Source organism: Globicephala melas, chromosome 1, assembly GCF_963455315.2.
Source record: "Globicephala melas chromosome 1, mGloMel1.2, whole genome shotgun sequence".
Taxonomy (NCBI): domain Eukaryota; kingdom Metazoa; phylum Chordata; class Mammalia; order Artiodactyla; family Delphinidae; genus Globicephala; species Globicephala melas.
This window is the reverse complement of record NC_083314.1, coordinates 168966895-168989014: the sequence shown is the minus strand read 5'-3', so window position 1 is coordinate 168989014 and position 22120 is coordinate 168966895. Positions and strand designations below refer to the sequence as shown.

The 22120-nt window shown below is 41.5% G+C and overlaps 1 protein-coding gene and 1 non-coding gene across 11 annotated transcripts in view; one reads left to right on the top strand and one right to left on the bottom strand.

Moving 5' to 3' along the window:
- Positions 1-1430: 1430 nt before the first annotated feature.
- RCAN3 (RCAN family member 3) overlaps positions 1431-22120 on the top strand; it is a 60548-nt gene continuing 39858 nt past the window's right edge. For 9 of the 10 annotated variants that reach the window (XR_009566226.2, XR_009566228.2, XR_009566229.2 and 6 more), the window contains exons 1-2: positions 1431-1677; positions 8951-9205. Coding sequence is in view for 3 of the 10 variants with exons in the window: in XM_060309529.2 (XP_060165512.1) it covers positions 9011-9205 (195 nt within the window). In the remaining 7 variants the exon portion in view is untranslated. The remainder of the gene's footprint in view (positions 1678-8950; positions 9206-22120) is intronic. The other variant, XM_060309534.2, reaches the window with a different exon arrangement.
- On the bottom strand, positions 18042-18114 carry TRNAS-GCU (transfer RNA serine (anticodon GCU)). Its single transcript has one exon. It is a non-coding gene; the product is annotated as a tRNA-Ser (tRNA).

Below are 22120 nucleotides of genomic sequence, written 5' to 3'. Positions count from 1 at the left end.
AGTTGCTGTGTTTGAGAAATTTAGAGAAGAAAAATAACTGCGGCTCTTAGGGTGACCTTAACGCATGAAGTGGCTCTCAATAAATATTTGTTAAGTGAATGAAAGGGAGAACTTGGTGGGGCGCAAGGGGCAGTAGGGTTGGAAGCAACAGAAACAACACAAGCAATGAACAGGAAGCCAGAGGGGTGATCCGTTGGACATATCTCTGTGATGGTGCCAGGTCAATTGCTAAAGAATGATTGGGACCATAATGCAATCCTGTTTCCTTAGTTTAAATCTAACAGAGATTAGATGTATTCTACACACTTTAATCCTTCTTCCTGTCCCATGACCCAGGGGCTAAGTGCCTGACGGCACTGCTTCCTTGATTTTGACCTTCAATTTGCTTCACTTTGCCTCAGAGGGGACTATGTGGGAGATCATAGCTGATTTTCCTCTAACTGCACACCTTAAGTCAAATTCCTTTCCTGTTCTGTGCCTCTGTTTCCCTCTCTGTGAACACAGGCTCCCTTCCAAGCTTGGCTCAGACGCCTTGGTAAAAAAAATTTTTTTTTTTTTTAAATAACCTGACAAAGGAAGCCCCAGTCCTACCACTGTAACTTTGGACAACTCATTGAACAGCTCAGGCCCTTGGTCTTTCTATTTGTAAAAGAAATAGAGGCTTCTGAGAGAATCAAGGAAGACTGTGCGGTGAAAAGTGTTTTGTAAACGGGGAATAAAACATTAGAAATGTAAATATTATTAGGATTGTACATACGATGAAGAGGAGGGGGAGGGGGAGTGGAGGGGGGGTTGGAGGAGGCGGCGGCTGCAGCAGAAGCCCACCGTGGTTCAGAGCCCAGGACAAGGAGTCAGCACCCGGACGCAGCCTATAGCTCAACCACCTAACTTGCTGTCTCGCCTTGGGGAATTAAGCACATGGAAGCCCTCTTCATCTATAAAAGGAGGATAATAATGTTCGGTTCGCTGGTTGTGAGGTTAAATGAGGTAAATCCTGCAAAGCACACGTTGCAGTGTACATAGTAACTAGCCCTCAGTAAATGTTCATTATATTCCTACTAACTATTCTTGCCACCGACTGAATGGGACCAAGCAAGAAAAGGAGATAAGCCATTTCTGGTCACGGTGCAAGACCAGAAGATCGCCAAAGGTCCCGCCGTCGGGGGCACCTAAAGCCCCCTCCCCAGCTAGACCGCCCAAGCCCCTCACCTGCGCTGAACAAGAAAACCCGGATGCAGGTCAAGTGCGAGCGCGCAGCCAGGCTCCCGCCCCGGCCCCAAGGCCGCACGCGAAGGGCGGGGCCGCTTCCTGCCGGCTACTGGGCCCCGCGCGCCCCCGCCGGGCGGTCTACACCGGGCGCCTGCGCCGCGCGAGCTCGCCGGAGGTGGGGGGAGGGGGGGCGGAGCCGCGCGGGACCGGGCGCGCGCGCGCGCGACGCCGACGGCCTCGCTCTACAGGACGCGGCTCGCGCCCAGGCGGAGGCGGCCGCTCCCGCGGACGTCGAGGGCGTGGCGGCTAGGCTCTGGGCAGCGGGCACCTAGCAGACTCTACCCCGGCGACCGCCCGCCGCGTCTCCCCAAGCGCGGCCCCTCGCGGCGCCCCGTCTCCCGCGTAGCCCGTCTGGCCGTCCCGGCCTCTCCTTGCCTGCCTGCCTGCCTGCGGCGGCCACGCGGGCAGGTGAGTCTCTTCTTCGCAGGGTGGGGCCGCCTCTCCGAGCAGGCTCTGCCCCCGGCTCTCGGTAGGATGGGGGGCACTGGGTGTGGCAAGTTAAAAAAAGAAACGGTCCACAGGTGCCGGGAGGGGTGGGCGCTCCTGTGCCCGAGACCCCAGAGACGCTGCGCCTTTGCCTTCCGGGTCCAGCCCCTCTGGCGTCCAGGCTCTTCTCTGACAGCTCTGGGGTCGTGTCTTGGAAAACAAAACCAAGAAAAATGTTCTCTCTCCCAACAGCTGTTTGACTTTTTGAAAAGCTGACAGAGCCAGCGTGCTCCTGAAGGCAGAAGGGTGCAGTCCAGGGGCGACCAGAAGTTGGAAGCCCCTCCTTTTTTCTTGCTCTCCTTCCTCCGTGATGCGCGGGTAACGATCGCATTACCTATTCGATAACTTCTTGAAACTTGTCTGTCTGCTTCCATCTGCTGCCTGGACCAATAGAGCAGTAGTGGTCCGTTTTCAGGTTGTTTCGTCCCAGCTTCCGTGCAAAATCTGATCATCTCCTTCAGGGATTAGGAGTCTAGTGCAGGGAGCAGTTCAGATCCGTGTTGCAGATACAAACTAGGATTATTTAAAGTGATGGTTTAGTGCAGTGCTCAAAGCCAGAAGTATTTGCTCCTTCTTGTTGAAAGTTACCTAGCCTACCACATTTATTCGAACTTTTAATAGAAGTCTCTGTATTTCATAGAAGTCTCAGATGTACAATTTCATAAGCGATTGACTTATTTGTAGCTGTGATTACATAGGATTTAAAGTGATTAATTTTAAGACTGTTTCATTAGCTCTGATTCAAAATACTAAATTATAAAAACACATAGACTGAGACTCAGAATACAGATGTTTGTGTATCAGCTAAGTGCGTGCTTTTTGGTGGGGATATTATATTGGTTTTCTAGAAATGGATTTTTGATGCGGGAAGACAGTGAAAGGCCTGAAAACTCAGAGCCCCTTCTTTAACCACGCTGTCAGCTTTATGTTTTATCAGGTTGGCAAAACTTTTCTTTCTTAGCGTGGGAAGAGATTTCAGTGCTTTTCAGGAAAACAAGATTTGTCCCACTATTGAATTGTAACATCTGTAAAACTTTTAAACGTGTTCATGTTAAGGGTTACAAATGAGTACAAATTTTGTATGGTACTAGAGGATATGTTGGTTGAAAGACTTAGGCAAAACATCATGAAAAATAGTGTGATTTGGAAATCTATTAGGCTGAAACCTGTGAAATAATGGGAGGTCTAAAGTTCAATACCGTTTGTTATTTAGACCCAAAGAGCTACAGAAGGTGGAGGCCAGACAGTGGATCTCCACTTTTTTCCTAGAATGTAGAGGTTATAGTGAGAGGAAATGAATTACATACAGCGAAACGAATAGCATCAGTCTTTACATCTCTACTTCAATTATTCTTTAAAACCTGTTATTTTCATTTGTTCTGACAAATGTGAAAAGAGGGCATAGGTCATTGAAACATACAAAATTCAAAAATCTAATTTTCATCTTTACTGTTGCACCATTTTTTTTTTCATACCACAGCTACTAAAAAGTAGTAAGATTCTACCTAAAAGTAGTGAGTGGGGAGGAAGTGGGAGATAGAGGCTTGCAGGATAGCTATTCAGAACCCCCACATTGACAATCCAGAGGGTTTTTTTAAAAAAAGGAATTTAGTCTAAATTTATAATTTGGACGTTTTTAAAAGGTATTTAGTAGTTCAACAGCATCTGTGAATATTTTCCTCATTTTATATTGAGAGGACAAATGTAATACAAAAAGCCAAGTGACTGTTCCAAGGTTATTCAGCAGGGCACTTGTAGAGCTGGAAATGGGGTATTTTGTTTGCTTCCAGTATTGATCAATAGCATTTTGAGCACATCAAAACGTAATAAAGTGCATCTAGCTAAGGTATTTTAAATATGCACCAAGTTGAGAAGCATACTATTTTGAAAAATTATTCTTTTTGTAATCCTGGAGGAGGAGGAGGAATTTACCTTTTCCTGTTCAGAATTTAAAATGCAGAGTCAAATCCATGTGCTTGACATTTTCCCCTGATGGATTACTTCTGTCACTAGGCTTGTAGCAGAGCAGAGGGTCATGCTACTTGGAGTTTTCCACTCATGTGATATTTCCATGAAGAAACAATTTGCCAGAAGCCAGCCACAGCTACCGTTGTGCTGCAGATGATGCTAAACCCTGATTAGCACAGACCTTGGCTTACAAAAGCTAGTGGATATCGGTTCAGCCCTTTCCAATCAATATTTCCCTGAGTTAGTAAACTGAGGGACAGGTTAGCCTTGTAGGAGTTGCAGTGAGGCAGAGTTAGCAACAACTCCAGTAATATCAGCATAGAGGCTGTATACTTCTGTACATTTTTTTCTTTTCCTTAATAAAACCAAACAACTTAAGTACCAGCTGAGTTACCTTATAAGATGATTTCTTTACAGATGTGCTAGGATTGTCTTTTCCACTGGTTGACTCTGATCATATCTCTCTGTTCAAATCTGGCTGCATTTATGATGTCAGAAAATTGTGAAATAGTTGATGATGTTGACTTAAGCTACATCCAAAAAAATCTCATGGCAGGCCTTTAGCAAGAGAACCGTCATATGAAGGACAACATCTCTAATACTGTGTGCACTGAATTACAACATAAAATTCTTTGAGGCCCATAAAAAGTGCACCATGGCCTTTTCTCAGTTAGCTCTCTGGGGGTTTTTTTAGTTTTTTTTTTTTGCGGTACGCGGGCCTCTCACTGCTGTGGCCTCTCCCGTTGCGGAGCACAGGCTCCGGACGTGCAGGCTCAGCGGCCATGGCTCACGGGCCCAGCCGCTCCGCGGCATGTGGGATCCTCTCGGACCGGGGCACGAACCCACATCTCCTGCATCGGCAGGCGGACTCTCAAACACTGTGCCACCAGGGAAGCCCAGCTGTCTGTTTTTAAATCTTTAAATGATTTCATACTGGAGCTATATTACTACTACCAGTGGTTGCTCTGGAGCTGATTTTATTGATCTGTAACTGAACAGTTTTCTTGAAATGATACAAAGTATTAGTTTTATTTTTTTAGTTTTATTTTTGTATCCTTTTTGTTGCTTGGAATTAGATCATTTGGGTGTGCATTTTTCTCATTTTGTTATTTTAATATAAATTCCACCGAAGGTTCTGATATTATTGGGGTCCTTTCGACCCAACAATACATTGACATAGATTGTGCCTATGTAAAAATAATTAGTTATCGACCACCAACTATATGCAAAGCATTATTCTGAGCACGCAGCATGTATTCTCTCATTTAATACTTCTAACATCGTTATTGGATAAGAATTATTATTATCACCCCCATTTTATAGTTGAGGAAATAGAAAGGGAGGCAAAGTAATTTACCTAACATAGAATACAGGGGACAGAGTTTAAATCTAGAGGAGTCTGATTATGGAGCCTGAATCTTTCTGAGATATATTTAAATATTGTTCAAACTTGTTTGCAGTTACTATGGTATTTCATTAATCCATCCTTTTAAGCTGTATCAAATATACACTACTGTATAAGTGAAGAAAATATAGCAATACTATAAAGATTATTGAAATATCTTGGGACAAAAGGCATATAATTTAACAATAATGTAAAAAAATTGAAGGGAAAATACCTATAAAGATATTATAGGGGATAACTGACAAAATGTGAAAATCGACTCTGATTTAGATAAAAATATTATATCAATGTTAAAGTACTTGGTTTTGATAATTGAACTGTAGGCTGTATAAGAAAATGAGCTTATTCTTATACACTGAAGTATTTGGGAGTAAAGGGGGCATACCCTATCTTAGTCTCAACGGTTTGGGGAAAAATGTATATGTATTAAAATGAGAGAATGATTTTTAAAATAGGCAAAAATGTAAGTAATTGTATACAGGAAAAGGGTACACAAGAATTCCTTATACTATTCTTACAACTTTTCTGTTTGACATTATATCAAAAGAAAAAGTTACCCCAAAATGAAGGTAGAAAACAGGAAATGAAGGTGTAACATTCTAAGAATTTTTTTTTTTAAGTCAGGTGAAGGATTGTTTCTTGTGCTCTGATTTTCTTTTTTTTTTAGAGATTGGAGGAAGGAACTTGAGACAAACAGAAAATCTTATCAAAAATAGCTTGACTTTCTCAAATTTCAAAATCTAGCCATTCAAAGCTCCCTAACACTCCAGCCAGGCCAGGTGTTTTCGTCACCTCTTTTTTTTTTTTGCGGTACATGGGCCTCTCACTGTTGTGGCCTCTCCCGTTGCGGAGGACAGGCTCCGGACACGCAGGATCAGCGGCCATGGCTCACGGGCCCAGCCGCTCCGCGGCATGTGGGATCCTCTTGGACCGGGGCACAAACCCGTGTCCCCTGCATCGGCAGGCGGACTCTCAACCACTGCGCCACCAGGGAAGCCCCTCACCTCTTTTTAATGGGGAGGGGGAGGATAAAGACATTAGTGTCTCAGAGATAAGAGGTAAAGACAGCCCACTTTTAGTGATATTGAAAGTTAAATTAGGTTGGTTATATCATTTCCCTGCCTAAAACCTTCAATGCCATGCTAATATTGACTAATTTTTATGTCAGAACTCTGTAACCCTACTTTCAAGGCAGCCTGGCCCAAACCTACCTTTCTCACTTTGTTTCGTGCCATCCCCACCAAACCTGGTCCACTCTGGCCACACCAGATCTCATGATCTTGTGCCTGCTCCTCTTTCTGTCTTCCTGCCTTTGTCCGTGAACTGTTGGCTTCGCCTGGAATGCACCCCATTCTCTTCCTGCAGAAATTCTGTTCCTCATTTAAGTCTAACCATAACCTCCTTTGGGGAAGCTGTCTCTAATCTCATGCAGAATTAAATTTTCCTTTGTCTGTGCTGCCGTATCAGAGGGGTAAACACAATACTACCTGCTTGCGTTCAGTAATCCTTATTAAGCATACACTCTGAGCTAGAAACTGTGCCAGGGACGGGGGATTCAAAGGTACTCAAGCTCTGGTAGCTTAGGAGTGATTTGTAAACAAATAATCAAGTACATAACAGAGAAATGAACAAAGCTACAGACTCTACCTGACAATTTAGGCTTAAAGAAAAGATTACAGTGAAAGTCACAATGAGATACCATTTTCCCCCCCAGCACGCCTCTGTCCAGATCAGAGATTTCCAGCATAGTCATCTACTTAAAGGAATAAGTTTTAAACAGTTGTAGTACCAGATAGGTATATTCAAAGGAAAGCTAAAAATACAAGTCTAGAACTCAGGAGAGAGAGGTGGAGTTCAGTGTGCACAGGCAGGAAAGACCTGGGGGCAGATGAGAATCTTTCGGGATCCTGTCGGTTTTCAACGCATCATCGCCTCCAATGCCCAAGATTCTGCTCTTGCTTCCCCCTCAATTTTGGTGACATCTTTCCCCGCTTAAGAATTATTGAAGCGAGAGACTGTATTGATATACATGTGTTGTGTGTGTCAACCACGGGGAAGCAAGAAACAAAGTTGAGAAACACTGGTGGTGGAGTAGTTAAAATCCTTGGGCCTCGATAAAACCACCCAGGAAGAGTAAGATGAAGAAGAGGATGGGGTTGAAACCTCGAAGAGACGTTGTAAAGGGTGAGTAGGAAAAGAGGAGCCAGTGACAAGGGCAGCTGGGGAGGAAGGAGAGCCGGGAAAGACGGAGCCCGGGGAGGGCAGGGGCACAGAGACGTCTCAGAAGGAATGGGTGGGCGGCGGTCCCGAGCTGCAGAGACAGGCAGAGGCCTGGGCTTAGGACACCACGAAGAGGCTGTTGCTGTCCAATGGGGGCAGTTTTAGCTGGAAGAGGGTGGCAGGAGTCCTGCAGTCCTGAATTCAGGAGTGACTGGAGTTGAGGAGACTCCTCTTTCCAGGAAGCCGGTAGGAAAGGGGAAGCAGAGACAGAGGGAGGTAGATGGAGGGGCAGGCCGACTCCAAATGGAAGGTTTTCTTTTTTCAAGATTGGGCCCGAGTGGGGGTGGGGAATCTTGAAGAGGTATGTTTGCTGAAGAAGAGGAATGAATGGGTGGAGACGGAGAAATTAAAAGTATAGGAGCCAGTTAATGGAACAAGGTCCTTTGGGGGTATTATTGAAGAGAAGAAATTCTTGCTTTGGTGGGATCTCCTTGAGGATAGGAACCATGTTTTATTCATCTCATAGCTCGCTGTACTTGGCATGCAGTAGACACTCGGAAAATGTTTCTGAAAACAAGTAAGGATTTTACTTTTTAGAGTTAGTCTTTCCTGATTGATACAGTGGAATAACGGGGGGAAAAATCACTATTTTTTCCCATAATTAACATTCTGTACTGTTTTCTATATAAGTAATATATTTGCAACTTCGTGTTCTTTGAAATAAAAGAGAAAATCACGAAGGGAATATTGAGGTAGTAATAATCATGCTCACTTAGTTTTTCTGTGCCTGGTAAGTATTACTTAAATTCCAGCATTTTGAAATGTGTTATGTTCAAGGCACTCTGCTTGGTGGATGTGGAGTGCAGTTCATCAGAAGAGACAAAAATGCACGTGAACAGTCCTATAAGACAGACTCTGTTCATTATTTAACAGTGGGACACTATCAGCTCCATGCTTTGGGGTTAAAATTATTGATTTTTAAGCATTCAGAGAAAGGACATTTTTAAAATTGTCTTCTATGTCAGATTTTGCCCGTTGTAAATATTACTGATGTTAGCAGAGACCAACTTTGTATAGAACTTTCGGTTCTGTGTAACTTAGTTCTTCGAGAGTGTATTCAAAAAGAACAAATTGTTTAAAAAAAAGGTAAAGTCAGCTTATTGCAGACCACATTTTACGGTGCAGATGGTGAGTGAATCAGTGTGGGTTTTATTCTGCTCTGCCAATTTCAGTGTTGCAGACCTAAATCCCAAACAAATATGCAAAGGCAGTTCTGGTTCACATTTTCCTTCCTACTGCTTGTAAACTGGTGTACATGTTGATAGTATCTCATTTTGTATTATACCCCCAGCTCCATTTCAGTAGAAAACTTGCAGCCTTTTTTTCGTCGTTGCCAGTGAAATATATTACATAAAGTATGCTAAGCAAATCAAATTAGTATGTATAGAATTCATTTATGAGGACTGTAATGAGGTTATTTAAACTTTGAGTGATCTTTCCTGAATAAAATTGCTTCATTTGATGAGTCGCTGTCTTGAGAATTAATTGGAGCGTTATTGGGCCTTCAAAGTCTTATCTCTGTTGTTTTCTTTTTTTTAACAGTAGATGCCTGGTAGACATCTTAGAACTTTAAGAACGGAAAAGACCTGCTTTTAGGGGATAATGCTGAGGGACACTATGAAATCTTGGAATGACAGCCAGTCAGATCTCTGTAGCAGTGACCAAGAAGAGGAAGAAGAGATGATTTTTGGTGAAAATGAAGATGATTTGGAAGAAATGATGGATCTAAGTGATCTGCCTACCTCACTTTTTGCTTGCAGTGTCCATGAAGCTGTGTTTGAGGTGCCAGAGCAGAAGGTAGGCATGTACCCTGCCTCTCCCTGCCTTTGATAGTGTGTTAAATGTGTGTGGGTTCGGGGAAACAGCATGTCGCTGCCCGTTTGCAAAGTTTATTACTGGTCCGTGACAAGCAGAGAAGTGCGCACCAAACTTTAGACATTGCTCGGGCATTTTTATTATGCTTTATGAGACTATCAGTCTGCAACAGATAGGAAATATTTAAAATCCAGTCCTTCCCCACAGACATTTTGAGAAGTACTGGTTTCTAGTGAACTCTGAATCAAGTCCTATTAAGATCATCCATTTATTCATGCAGTCATTCATTTTTGGAGCCTGTGGTTAAAGAGAAGCTAAGTGATTTTTAGCCTGGCTTCCTATTACTTGGGAGTTAATTCACAGAAGAAGGAATTATTTCAAGCCTTTTTCTAGGGCTAATTACATAATTAGGACTATTTATGATTTCATTTTAACAGAGTTGTTAGTATTTCTTGTTTTACTTTCTACAACCTGGCCAGGGCAAAATGATTGAGTTTATTTTTTTAAAAGGTTACTCTTCTTTAGTTCATTCATTATTTAACTGGAAAAAGAGATTGTATGTGCGCTTTTGGTTCCGTCGTGACCTCACAAAAGCTTGTGGGTCTTAGTCATACAAAAGTAAAATATTTCTGCCACTGGTATGAATTTTGCATGTTCTAAGACTTCATTTAAAAATCCTATCACGATCCTTTTAATTTGCTATCTATGCCCTCTAAGTATTTTCCTTCCAGTGACTCTCATGGAGCAGAACTTGATACAGTTTGACTCAGTACATACTTGAGTGCTCCAGTGTGTAAGGCACTGTACCAGTTGCTTCAGGGAATTTAAACAGCTTCTGCCACAGAGAGTTTACAGTCCTGCAGTGGAGATGATCAGTAATTTGATGTAAGATAGAATACTCATGCCTTTAGAGACACTTGAAAGTACTGAGGTAACAGAGGAGTAGGATCATAGCCAGCTGGAATAAAAGAGCTTACGGGGAGATGCATTGCAGAGGAGCTGTGTGAGTTGGGTAGGAGTTTAGCAGGGAAGGGAAAGGCAGTTCCAGCCAGAGGGAACAGAATGAGCAAAAGAGCTGAATCAGGAGAGCGTGGACTGCTTACTGCAGGGAGTAGTGAGCAGTTCTGTGTGGCTGGCGCTGAGGTGAGATGTAGCCAACGTCAAGAGCAGTTGGGCTGGAAAGGTGAGTGTGAGGCATCCTGCAGACTCAAGGAACTTGCCCTTCTGTGGTCAGTAGCCTCTGAGCAAAGGAGTGGCAGTCAGAATTACCCATTGGGAAGGTCAGCCACAACCTGTAAAGGGCAGAGTGGTGGCAGGAGAGCCAAAAGCAGGGCCCGTTGGGGTGCGCTTGTGGAAACCAGCCTAGAGGTACAGGAGACCTGGAAGGGGAGAGGGAGAGGGTGGCAGCCACCAGGTTTTTACCGTTTGGGTTTGTTTACATTTACAAATGCTATTTTCTTTCCCAAGTTCAGTCACAGTGTAGACATTTTGAAATCATTCTTCCTAGTTTTCTCATACGTTTTAAGAGCTCTAAATTTTCATGTAATAAATAATTTCATTGACTTTGTTGTTTGTTGTTGTGAGAAACCACATGTATTACTAGTTTATCTTAAAATTCGTAAGAATTTTTCAAGAAACCTCACAATCTTATCTGTCCCAAGTTTTTCTTTTTTTACTATAGCCTAGGGGTTTGTTTAACTTGCCGAAGTGATGAATTCTGGTTGGTTTTCAATTTTAAAACCATTTGACGTTGTATCTAACCTAAATTTATATTGGAAATCATATCACCAGAAATTCTAGCAGCAGTTCAGTGGACTTCACATTACATACAGATCACATTACAACTCATAGTAAATTTTATATAAAAACCTTCATGATAATATCTGAAGCTGCAGAATATAAAATGTTTATATAATAAAATTATATATGGATCATTAATTGGATATAAAGTGTAAGGAGAATCAAATGTTTTCTTTATAGTGTGCTTCTCACTATCAGTGTCTTATTTTGCTTTAGTTTCTTCTGGAATAACCTGTTTGTGCAGGTCATCCACATACGTGGAAAAAACAAAGCAAAACGAAACCCACTTCTGATGGATTATGGACAAAATAATTCTGATTGCAATTAAATGTTTTATTTTCAAAAGAATTTTAGTTTTTTCTCCAGGTTTGAACAGGTTTTTGTCTTGATAATTTTATAATTGTTGGAATGCGCTTCTACCCTCTTCTGAATGGTAGACTGAGTAACACAGGGGCCATTGTCATGTGAAAGTGAACCTTCATTTTAGACTGCTGGATTTGGGCTCTACATTTTCATCAGTTTTTCTTGAAAATTGCATGAGGTGGGGGAGGAAAAGTAAAGAATATAGGAAACTGTAAGAAAAATAAACCGAGGAAAAGGCTTATCTCGTCATTTCTGTTTCTGCAGCAGCACGGTTGCTAGTTTTTATACATGTGCTCAGCTAATCAGCGGCTCCATCTGGAGCACTGTAGGTTTAGTACCTAATTTTTCTGTAACAGATTGGAATTTGTTCCGTGTGATTTTATTAACTTGACATTTTTAACCCCAGTTTTCCCTTTCTTAAAATAAGGAAAAATTGAGCAGCCTTCTGGTTTGAACATGAGAGGTCTTCAAAATGCAATTTAGATTTTTATGATGGGAGAAACTGGAGTGATTCTCCTTTCTGATTTAGGTCTGAGTATCTGAGGGGACTCAGTAAATGTTGATGCGAAGCAGCATTCCGATAGGACTGACTTTATAAAGAAATGCATGTGGCTTTTGGATTAGTCTCTTCGCAAAGCACTACCCTTCGCACATGAAACTGTTTCCACTGACCTACTCACCATACGACATTTGATTTATTTTTCTAATGACGATGGTTGGGGTATATTAAGACATCTCTACTTGCTCTCCTGGTCCTGCTTTTTGATCAGTGACACTTAGCATCTAATACAGTTCCCAGTACGGGGCAACACCTGTTAAATGTTTGTTGAATGAATGGATTATGTAAGATATTTGTGGAGGATTAGTGATACAGAGCTGTGGTAGAGAAACAGACTTATAAGCTGAGTGAGGTTAAGTAGTATGTAGAAGATTTAATCTGAAATTGTGATTTCAGATACACTGGCGCAAATTCTTCTGTGGTCTGTATAATCATATTCATAATATAATCTTTCTGTCGAGCATTTGGTTTCTATACCCTCCATTTAAAGAATAGAAAATATTACTTAAGAAAAATAAATGATATCTGGAAGTTAACTGAAATACCCTGAGTCTCTGGTTTTTAGACCTAATCAATTGTTGAGTGTTCTAATACAACCTTCAATCCAGGAGAAATGAATCTTTTGAGGAAAGTGATTTGTTTTAAACTTGAGAATTGAAAAAGGGGATTCAAAGGAAGAATGTTAAAGTGAACTGTATTTTTAACAGTGCCTGGAACATAATATGGTTTCAGTAAATATTTGTTCAATTGAATCTGTAGTGCCATTCTGGCCAAGAATTAGTAAAAAATTTAATTAACTTCAGGGCTAGATTAAACACTAGAGAATCATAGAAGTTTAGAGCTGGAAGAAATCCTAGCCAAGTCTCATACAGTAGTTTCAGAGTAACAGAGTAATTGAGCTTGCTTTAGAACCCATTTTTCAGTTGTACACTGAAAACTACAAAACATTGCTGAAGGAAATTAAAGACAACACAAATAAATGGAAAGATATTCATATCCATGGACTGGAATACGTAATATTGTTCAGATGTCAGTACTGCCTAAAACAGTCTATGGATTTGGTGCAATCCCTATCAAAATCCCAAAGATGTTTCCTGCAGAAATAGAAAAACTCATCCTAAAATTCATAGACTCTCAAGAGACCCCCAAATAACCAAAACAATTTTGAAAAAGAACAACGTTGGAGGACTCACACTTGCTGATTTTAAAACTTAATACAAAGCTGTAGTAATCAGAGCAGTGTGGTGCTTACTTGTCAATTATATCTCAATTTAAAAAAAACAGTATGGTACTAGTATAAAGATAGACATATTAACCAATTGAATAGAACAGAGAGTCCAGAAATGAATCATTGCATATATGGTCAAATGATTTTCAGCAAGGATACCAAGACCATTCAACGGGGAAAGGACAGTCTTTTCAACAAATAATGCTGGGAAAACTGGATATCCACATGCAAAAGAATGAGGTTGGACCCTTACCTTACACCATATACAAAAATTAATTCCAAATAGATAAAGACCTAAATGTAAGAGCTAAAACTGTAAACTCTTAGAAGGAAACATAGAGGGAAAGCTTCTTGACATTGGATTTGGCATTAATTTCTCAGATAGGACACCAAAAGCACAGACAACAATAGAAAAAGTAGATAAATTGGACTTTATCAGAATTTAAAACGTGTGCAGAGAATATTTTCAAATCGTATATCTGATAAGGGATTAATCCCCAGAATATATAAAGAACTCCTAAAATTCAACAACAAAAACCAAGTGGGGTATATACAACTAATTGAAAAATGGGCAAAAGATTTGAATAGACATTTCTCCAAAGGTGTATAAATGGCCAATAAGTACATGAAAAGATGCTCAACATCATGAATAATTAGGGAAATACAAATCAAATTCACAATGAGATACTTCACACCCATTATTGACAAGGATATGGAGAAATTGGAACCTTTTGTGCATTGCTGGCGGGAACATAAAATGGTGTGACTGCTGTGGAAAATGGTATGGCAGCTCTTCAAAGAATTAAGCATAGAATTACCATATGATCCAATGATTTTGCTTCTGGGTATATACACAAAAGAAAGCAGGGACTCCAACAGATATTTGTACACCAATGTTCACAGCAGTATTATTCACAATAGGCAAAAAGTGGAAACAACTCAAATGTCTATCAACGTTATCCGTTGATAGACATTTGAGTTGTTTCCACTTTTTGCCTATTTGCCTATTGTTAATAAACAAAATGCAGCGTATACATACAATGGACTATTATCCAGACTTAAAAACGAATGAAATTCTGATGCTGTGGATGAACCTTGAAAGACGTTATGCTAAGTGAAATAAGCCAGACAGACACAAGAGGATAAATATCGTATGATTCTACTTACATGAGACAGAAAGTAGAATGGTGGTTGCCATGGGCTGTGAGAAGTGGGGAATTGGGAGTTACAGCTTAATGGCTACAGAGTTTCAATTTGGGATGATGAGAAGTTCTGGAGATGGATAGTGGTTATGTACAGCAGTGTGAATATACTTAATGCCACTGAATTGTACACTTAAAAATGGTTAAAATGGTAAATTTTGTGTTTTGTATATTTTACCACAAAAAAAATGCAACCCCCCCTTTTTCTTGACTTTATCATTCTTTGTAATGTGCTTTTATACATATATAATATATATATAATATGTACATATGTATGTGTACTACGTATGTATGGGCACCTTTTTTGCCCCACTTTGCATGCTTTCGGCCCACGTTTTCACTCCAGCTGTTGTGAGCGTACTCACCTGTGTGCAGGTGTAACCCCACAGCAGCTGGCCTCCGTGGCACTGTGGATATCTTACTCTTTGTCCCAGTGTTTCTCTGCTGACTGTGCACAGATGCTTGTCCGTATTGATGCAGGTGCAGACGTAGCAGTGTGAGGGAGTTAGTTAACATCTCACAGGGCAATCCTAGACCAGTGGGGGGCTGAAGCCAGTGAACACGTCCCTTCTCCTCTACTCTCCAGCCACCACTTCCTTGGATTCTGGTTCCTCAGAGTGCTCCTAGCAGGATCAAGCCCCAGTTGCTCAGAGGTGACCAGCTTGGTAACACACCTGGACAGAAGGAGGACGGGCTTTCCCTTCTTCCCTGTTCCCACCTTGTCACATGAGGTCACTTCCCAAAACAAGCTCCTTGTGTGTGCCCTTGCCTCGGCCTCTGCTTTCACAAGGAGCCCAGGGAAGACACAGGTGAATAACTTCCAAGTTTGGTTATTCCTCCTGTGTAAAGGCACTGTCTCAGGCTCTCAAAAAAGGGGCAATTTTTAGCTTGTGCAGAAAGGATAAAGACTAATATAAAGAAAAACCACGTGCCCACCCAATTTAGCAAATAAAATTTTACTAATAAATTGAACTCCTTTTGTCTTCTCCCAGAGATAAGCGTTGTCCTGAACTCCATGTTTATCATTTCCCATGCAATTTTAACTTTTTATTAAGTTTAACCGTATGAAATTGGTGTATCTGTAGGCCAAAATGGTCAAATACAGGTTTCCCCCTTTCTCCAAAAGTAGAGTGTTTCTACAAAACCTTTTGTAAGCTGAAATGATATAAAATGAAGAAGCAATTCCTTAGGACGCATCTTACCAAAGGATGCACAGAATAAATCAAGGTAGAGCACAGATGCTCACAGACACAGTTCAAAGCTAAGGTGGCTTGAGATGCTGAGATGCTAAGGATAGTTCCCCGGGATGGAGCTTGGTGGTGCCACTCTCACCGCTTGTGGTGTGCACTGCCTCTATAACAGCTGCTGTGAAACAGATGCTGAATGCGATTTTCGCCTTTTTTTTGTAAAAGGGAAATATCCTCTTTGGATTTCTTTCAGTTAGTGAAAACAGGTACTAATGTAGGTCTTTTGTAAAAGCAAAGCAGCACAAAGCAAACTTTCAAAAAGTGGTGGATACCTGTATTGGCGTTTCTTCTGGTTCAGCCTAATACTGTGTGTATGTATGTATACTATTTTTAAATTTTGCTCTATTTTCAGTTGACAAGATTGTCTATTTAGAAAGGAATCTACATAAAAACTCTTAGAACTAATAAGGAGTTTAAGAAGGTTGTAGGATACAGGGTCAATATCAACTACATGTCTCTATACTAGCAGTAAACATTTGGAAATTGAAACTTAAAAAACACTGCAGTAGCACCATGAAATACTTAAAGATAAATCCAACAAAATATGTGCAGGATCTGTATGCTGAAAACTATAACACTAATGGAATACATAGAATTTTACATAATTTAAAATTTTCTATAAATGGCATAATTATATGTTTTTTCTCCATGTTATATTTGTAAGATTTTTTTTAAAATACCATGCCTCTCTCTTTTGACCTGCAAAGTTTTGTGGTTTTTTTAAATTAATTAATTAATTAATTTTTGGCTGTATTGGGTCTTCGTTGCCACGCACGGGCTGTCTCTAGCTGTGGTGAGCAGGGGCTACTCTTCGTTGCAGTACGCGGGCTTCTCAATGCGGTGGCTTCTCTTGTTGCGGAGCACGGGCTCTAGGCGCGTGGGCTTCAGTAGTTGTGGCTCGCGAGCTCTAGAGCGCAGGCCCAGTAGTTGTGGTGCACGGGCTTAGTTGCTCCACGGCATGTAGGATCTTCCCAGACCAGGGATCAAACCCGTGTCCCCTGCATTGGCAGGAGGATTCTTAACCACTGCGCCACCAGAGAAGTCCCTTATATTTGTAAGATTAATCCATGTTGAGATATGTGTTCAGTGTCGCTTGCTGTATACTGTCCTGTTTTACCAATATGCCATTCTTTATTTACCCATTCTAATGTCGGACATTTAGGTTATTTTTGAGATGTTGTTATTGCAGCAGTGATATTGTAAGTGTTCTGTGTGTGTCCTGTATATGTGAGGGTGCGGGTGGGCGTCTCCTCGGGGTATATAAGCAGGAATGACGTTGCTGGCTTGTCAGTTTGCGCATTTTCACCATCTTAGTGGAAACTGTCAGATAGTCTCTAAAGTTGTACCGGTTTGCATTCCTGCCAGCCGTGTAGAAGAGTTCCCATTGTTCCATAGCATCACCAATACTTTATATTTTCAGAATTGAAAATGTTTGCCAGTCTGGTAGTTAACATTTTTATTCCTTTTTAACACACTTTTGCATAAACTGTAGATGAATGCTTCTCAAATTTATTGCTTAGTGAAGGACCAGGTTTTTCCTCCAAACTGTCGCAGATTTGTAAAATGCAGTAAGAATGTCACAGCAGTGTAAACTTGCTAAAATTTTCCTAGACCCTTTCTCTCAATTTCTATGCCAAACCTTGTTGTGGACCAGTAGCGAAGTTCATGGACTAGTGCTGGGTCCTCAGACCACCGCATCGTATATATAACATTTAGGAAATTACAAATATAAGATTTTGAAATGAAGAAGCTATCTTCAGTTATCTTCAATTATATTTGTAGCTTCCATTGTAACTACTTTGTCTCAAAAACAAGAGTTAAAAAGGGTCTTAGATCATTTAGTTAGGTATCCTAATTATCGGCCATATTAAGAGATCACTGAATAGTCAGGTTAGCTGTCATGTTCTTAGAGACAATTGGTTTACAGATTCCACATTCGATCTTGGTTTGTGTATTCAGTAAGTGTTTATTGAGCATTGTGCCAGCCACAGTTAAAGTTCTGGGGAGACAGCGGTGAACACAGTGACTCTCCAGCCCTGATGGAACATTAAGGAGATAAATATATTTAACGTGCAAACAAGTGAATCAGAAGTTCAGATAATAACAAGTATTGCTGTGAAGAAAATAAAATAGTGGAGGGGTAGAGAGTGACTTGATGGGTGACAGTTTTTAACTAGAGTGGTTGGGGAAGGCCTGTCTGAAGAAGTGACGTTTGAAGTCACCGAATAATGAGAAAGAACCAGTATAATATTTAATACTTCCTATAATTTAATTGAGATTTATCCTAACATAATTTTTTAAATATTTATTTATTTAGGCTGCTCTGGGTCTCAGTTGTGGCACACGGGATCTTTGTTGCAGCATGCGGGCTTCTTAGTTGCGGCATGTGGACTTCTTAGTTGCGGCATGAGGGATCTAGTTCCCCGACCAGGGATCAAACCCGGGACCCCTGCATTAGCAGTACAGAGTCTTACCCACTGGACCACCAGGGAAGTCCCCTAACGTAATTTAAATAACTTTTCTCTCATGTGTGTATATAGTTGAAATGCCTTATAATTTTTTTTTTAATCTTTCTCAAAACAAATAACTGCATTGAAGCTTTTTTTCCCCAGTAATCTCAATTTCAGTTGGAAAAGATCTGCCGGTCCCCAAATCAAGGTAGGATTTAAGGTCCTTGGGTTCTAAGAAACATCTAGATTACCCATGTGTATGTGTTCCTAATCTCTCCAAAGCAGGGTGCTCCCATGGGGGAGGGTGGGATAATTCAGGAGTGAGCGAGCTCGGAATAGGCACGTGTGTCACCTCTATACTGCCTGTCACAGAGCCCAGCTTTTGAGCCTTGCTGTGCATTAAATATGTGATGAATAAAAAACTGGGAAGATTATCTACAAGGTCAGGGTACCAGCACTCGCCAGCGTTTATGTTGAGCCCTCCTAAATTAATTTCAGTAACCATGTCTTTTCTGTTTGTTTTATTTTCTTATCTGATTTACATTTCTATTTTTATAAGTTTTATAGGGCATATTATATTGGAATAGCACAACATGTCCATAATATGTGTGTGTATGGGTATGTGTGTATGTATATAAATTTAAAAGTAGATAAATAAATAAAGTATATTGGCAGTGCGTATTGAAATATTTTTACTGGTTTGGGTGTACAAAGGATTTTTTTCCCCAAACCATTTTAAGAGTAAGTTGCCAGCAATGGTGGCCATCACCCACAATTTTTTAATTTGTATTTGCTACAAACAAGGGCATTCTAAGAGAAAAAACAAAATTCAGGAAATCGACACTGATACATTACATTGTTCTAATTCTCCGACCCTACTCAAATTTGCGGTGGTTCCAGTAATGTCCTTTATAACGACAACAACATCAAAAATCCAGTCCCTTATCACGCAGTGCATTCAGTTGTCAGGTCTCTTTAGTCTCTTTCAGTCTGAAGCAATTCCTAGTCCTCCCTGCCTTTCAGGATGCTCACACTCTAGGAGACGCAGGCTGGTCGTTTTGTAGCCCAGCTCTCAGTTTGGGTTTGGCTGAAAACTGTTTCTTCAGGGTCCGTCAGGTTGTGCACCTTTGGCAGGACCACCACAGAAGTGATGCTGTCCTCTTCTCACATCCATCTTTAATTTGTCCTGTTACCGATGAAATTCACTTTGAGCCGTTGATTAAGACAGTGTCTCCCAGGTTTCTGCACTGTCGAGTTATTCTTTTTTTCCTTGTAATTAATAAGTACTTTGTGGGAGTTACTATGAAAGTAAATATCCTGTATCCCCGTCAAGTTTTAAACATATTTACTCATATCAGCAAGATTCGTGATTTCCTATTTCATTCATTGGTTATAATCTGTTACTGTCACGATTTTATGCTCACTTTTCGTCCCAGGTTTGGCCAGCACTTGCCCCTTCCAGGTGGTCTCTGTGTCTTTTTGACATGTGCCCATCACTCTTTGGGTACCTCTTTAAACTTTCTAGCATAACAAACTATTGCAGAATTATCTTGTACTCTCCCTGCCCCAGTGCTGGAGTCAGCCATTCCTCTGAGGAGCCCTGATTCCTTTCAATGGAGAACAGTCGTATTTAGGAACCGAGATAGGAGTTAGCTGTGTGTGCCGGGTGCTCTCGGAGTCTCACTGTTCCTAGGCCTCTGGCACAGAGATGGGAACTATGTGCAAATGAACCTATTTGCATACATACCTGTGTTTACACGTATACTTCCAGCTCCAGTCCAACACTAAAGAGTTGTTTCTAGTTTTCTCCCTTTTCAAATCTGTAACTCCTTTCTCTGACAGAGAGATAACTAGCTTCCATTATCTTATTATAGTTACTTATTCAATCACTTCTTCTGTATCACCTTAAATTAAATCACCACCCACCCCCTTTCCCAAGTGGACACCCACCTGTGTTCCAACACCCCGTGTCAGGTCCCACCCTGCACCCAGACCCACCACAGGAAAGTCCCCTTCACCCCACCTGGGTTCTGATACTCCCGTGGGTGCCCTCCTTACCCTGCTCGGGATCCAGTGTCCTGTGCTGGCCTCCTACAGACATATCCCTACCCACTTGGGCTCCGAGGCTCCAGGCTGGATTGCCTTCCTGAGCAGGTCCCCTCCTCGGCCTTCTCACGCCATCAGCCTGCCCCTTTGCTGGATACCTTCCCTCTTGCCCTGCTCTGGGCAGTCTTCCTGCATGGACATCCACCTCACCCCACTGAGCTTCAGCACCCTGTGTTGGGCTACCCCTATGTGGGCACACTGTCCTCATCCTTGTTGGGCTCCCGCACCCCATGCTGGGCCTGCCTCCCTCCCTGGTGTCTGCCCCCCTTAACCCACCTGTATCTGACACCCTGCTCCAGGCTCCCCATCAGCATGGACACCCCAACCTTACTTGGCTACACCTGAAGGCTTCTGAACCGAATGTTCAGGAAGAGGAAGGATGCCTTATTCTTTTTAAAGGAACAAATAATACACTTCCTTCTCAGACTTGTTTCTGACATTCTTTCAAGTTTATATGTCTTTGGAAAGATGGGTCCCTAACTTGAAAAATCACCTTCATTCTCTAATGTCCATGAAGAAAACACCACCGGAAAGGAAATGAACGTCTACCCTGGAATAAATCACACAATCAATATTGTTCCTTGTTTTAGCCTCAATATCTAAGATACTACCTGGCCTTATTGAATGAGTGAGTGGATGAACAGTGAGAAAGAATTTATCAAGACACGTACACACAAAGATCTAGATGGAGACCAAAGAAATGGAACGGAGCTCAAGTTACTGCCAATCCTTAAGCACATGGACAAGCCCGAGAATGAAATGTTTCTTGGTCTTTGTACTTAACTGACCTTGACGAAGAGGAATCGTGTCTTGCTCCTCCACATTTTCATGCATACTGTGATAGCTTCATATCAGCCGTTTCCATTTGTTTTAAGTGGCTTTTCATTCTGTGCAAGCTTGGCGCCGTGAATACATACATAGTAAGCAACTCCAAGGCCATCACCAAACAGTTGACTTTATGAAATAGAAAACAAAACAAAAAGACAAAATTAATAAGGAAGATTAAAAGCCACTGGCATGGAAATAGTGTGTTTTTTCAGTATGTACAATTCAATTTATCGCTACAATAAAAAAAAAAAAACCCTGCTATCCTCTCCCTCAGTTCAAGTCAAAGTTCATAGCAGAGTAATGCAGAGTCCTCAGTGTCATAACAGAGAAGCAGTGTCCTCTGCTTCAAGGGGTCAGGGTCATAGGTCAAGTTCAGAAGAATCCTGGGAAGATGGACACTGATTCTGTTAATTAGTGGTTCACTGTATCACCCACTGCAACCGAGACTCCTGGGAGGGCACGTCTCCTAGGTGACTGCTCCATCAGCTCGATGCATCTGAATTACACTAAAGGACTGTCAGGAAGGGCAGGTTTTAATTTTCCACTGGCGACCTCCATGGTACCTGCTATCTAGTTCACCCTGTCATCGCTGTGTATTTACCTCGTTCCTGGGGAATCCACATCACACAGTAGAACAGCTATTTATGTGACCACAGAATGGCAAATGGATTATTGCAACAGCTCTACCTATTTCTGTTAATAATAGTGATAATACTCCCTATGTATTGTTCTAAGACCTTTAAATGGTCTCTCTTTCTATCACCAATAACCCAATGAAGTGAGTACTTTTACTATCCTCAGTTAATGGATAAGGAAACTGTAGGCACAGCAAAAGTGAGTAACTCGCCCAAGGTCACACAGATGTATAATGGAGCCAGGAGTTAAACGCAGACAGCCAAGCTCCAGAGTTCTGTGCTCAGAAGATAAGTGGCTGGTAGAAGCCATAAGACCTTGCTGAAGTGATCTGTCCAGGCTGTGAATTCCTCCTTAGGTCTTCCTTTTGTGGTCTCATGTTTGAAGAAGTGAAAAGTCTCTGTTACTGGATGCAAAAAGGAGTGTTTTACCCATGCTAAAGGCCAGTGAGCAGAGAGCCTCAGGAATGGATGGTGTGTAC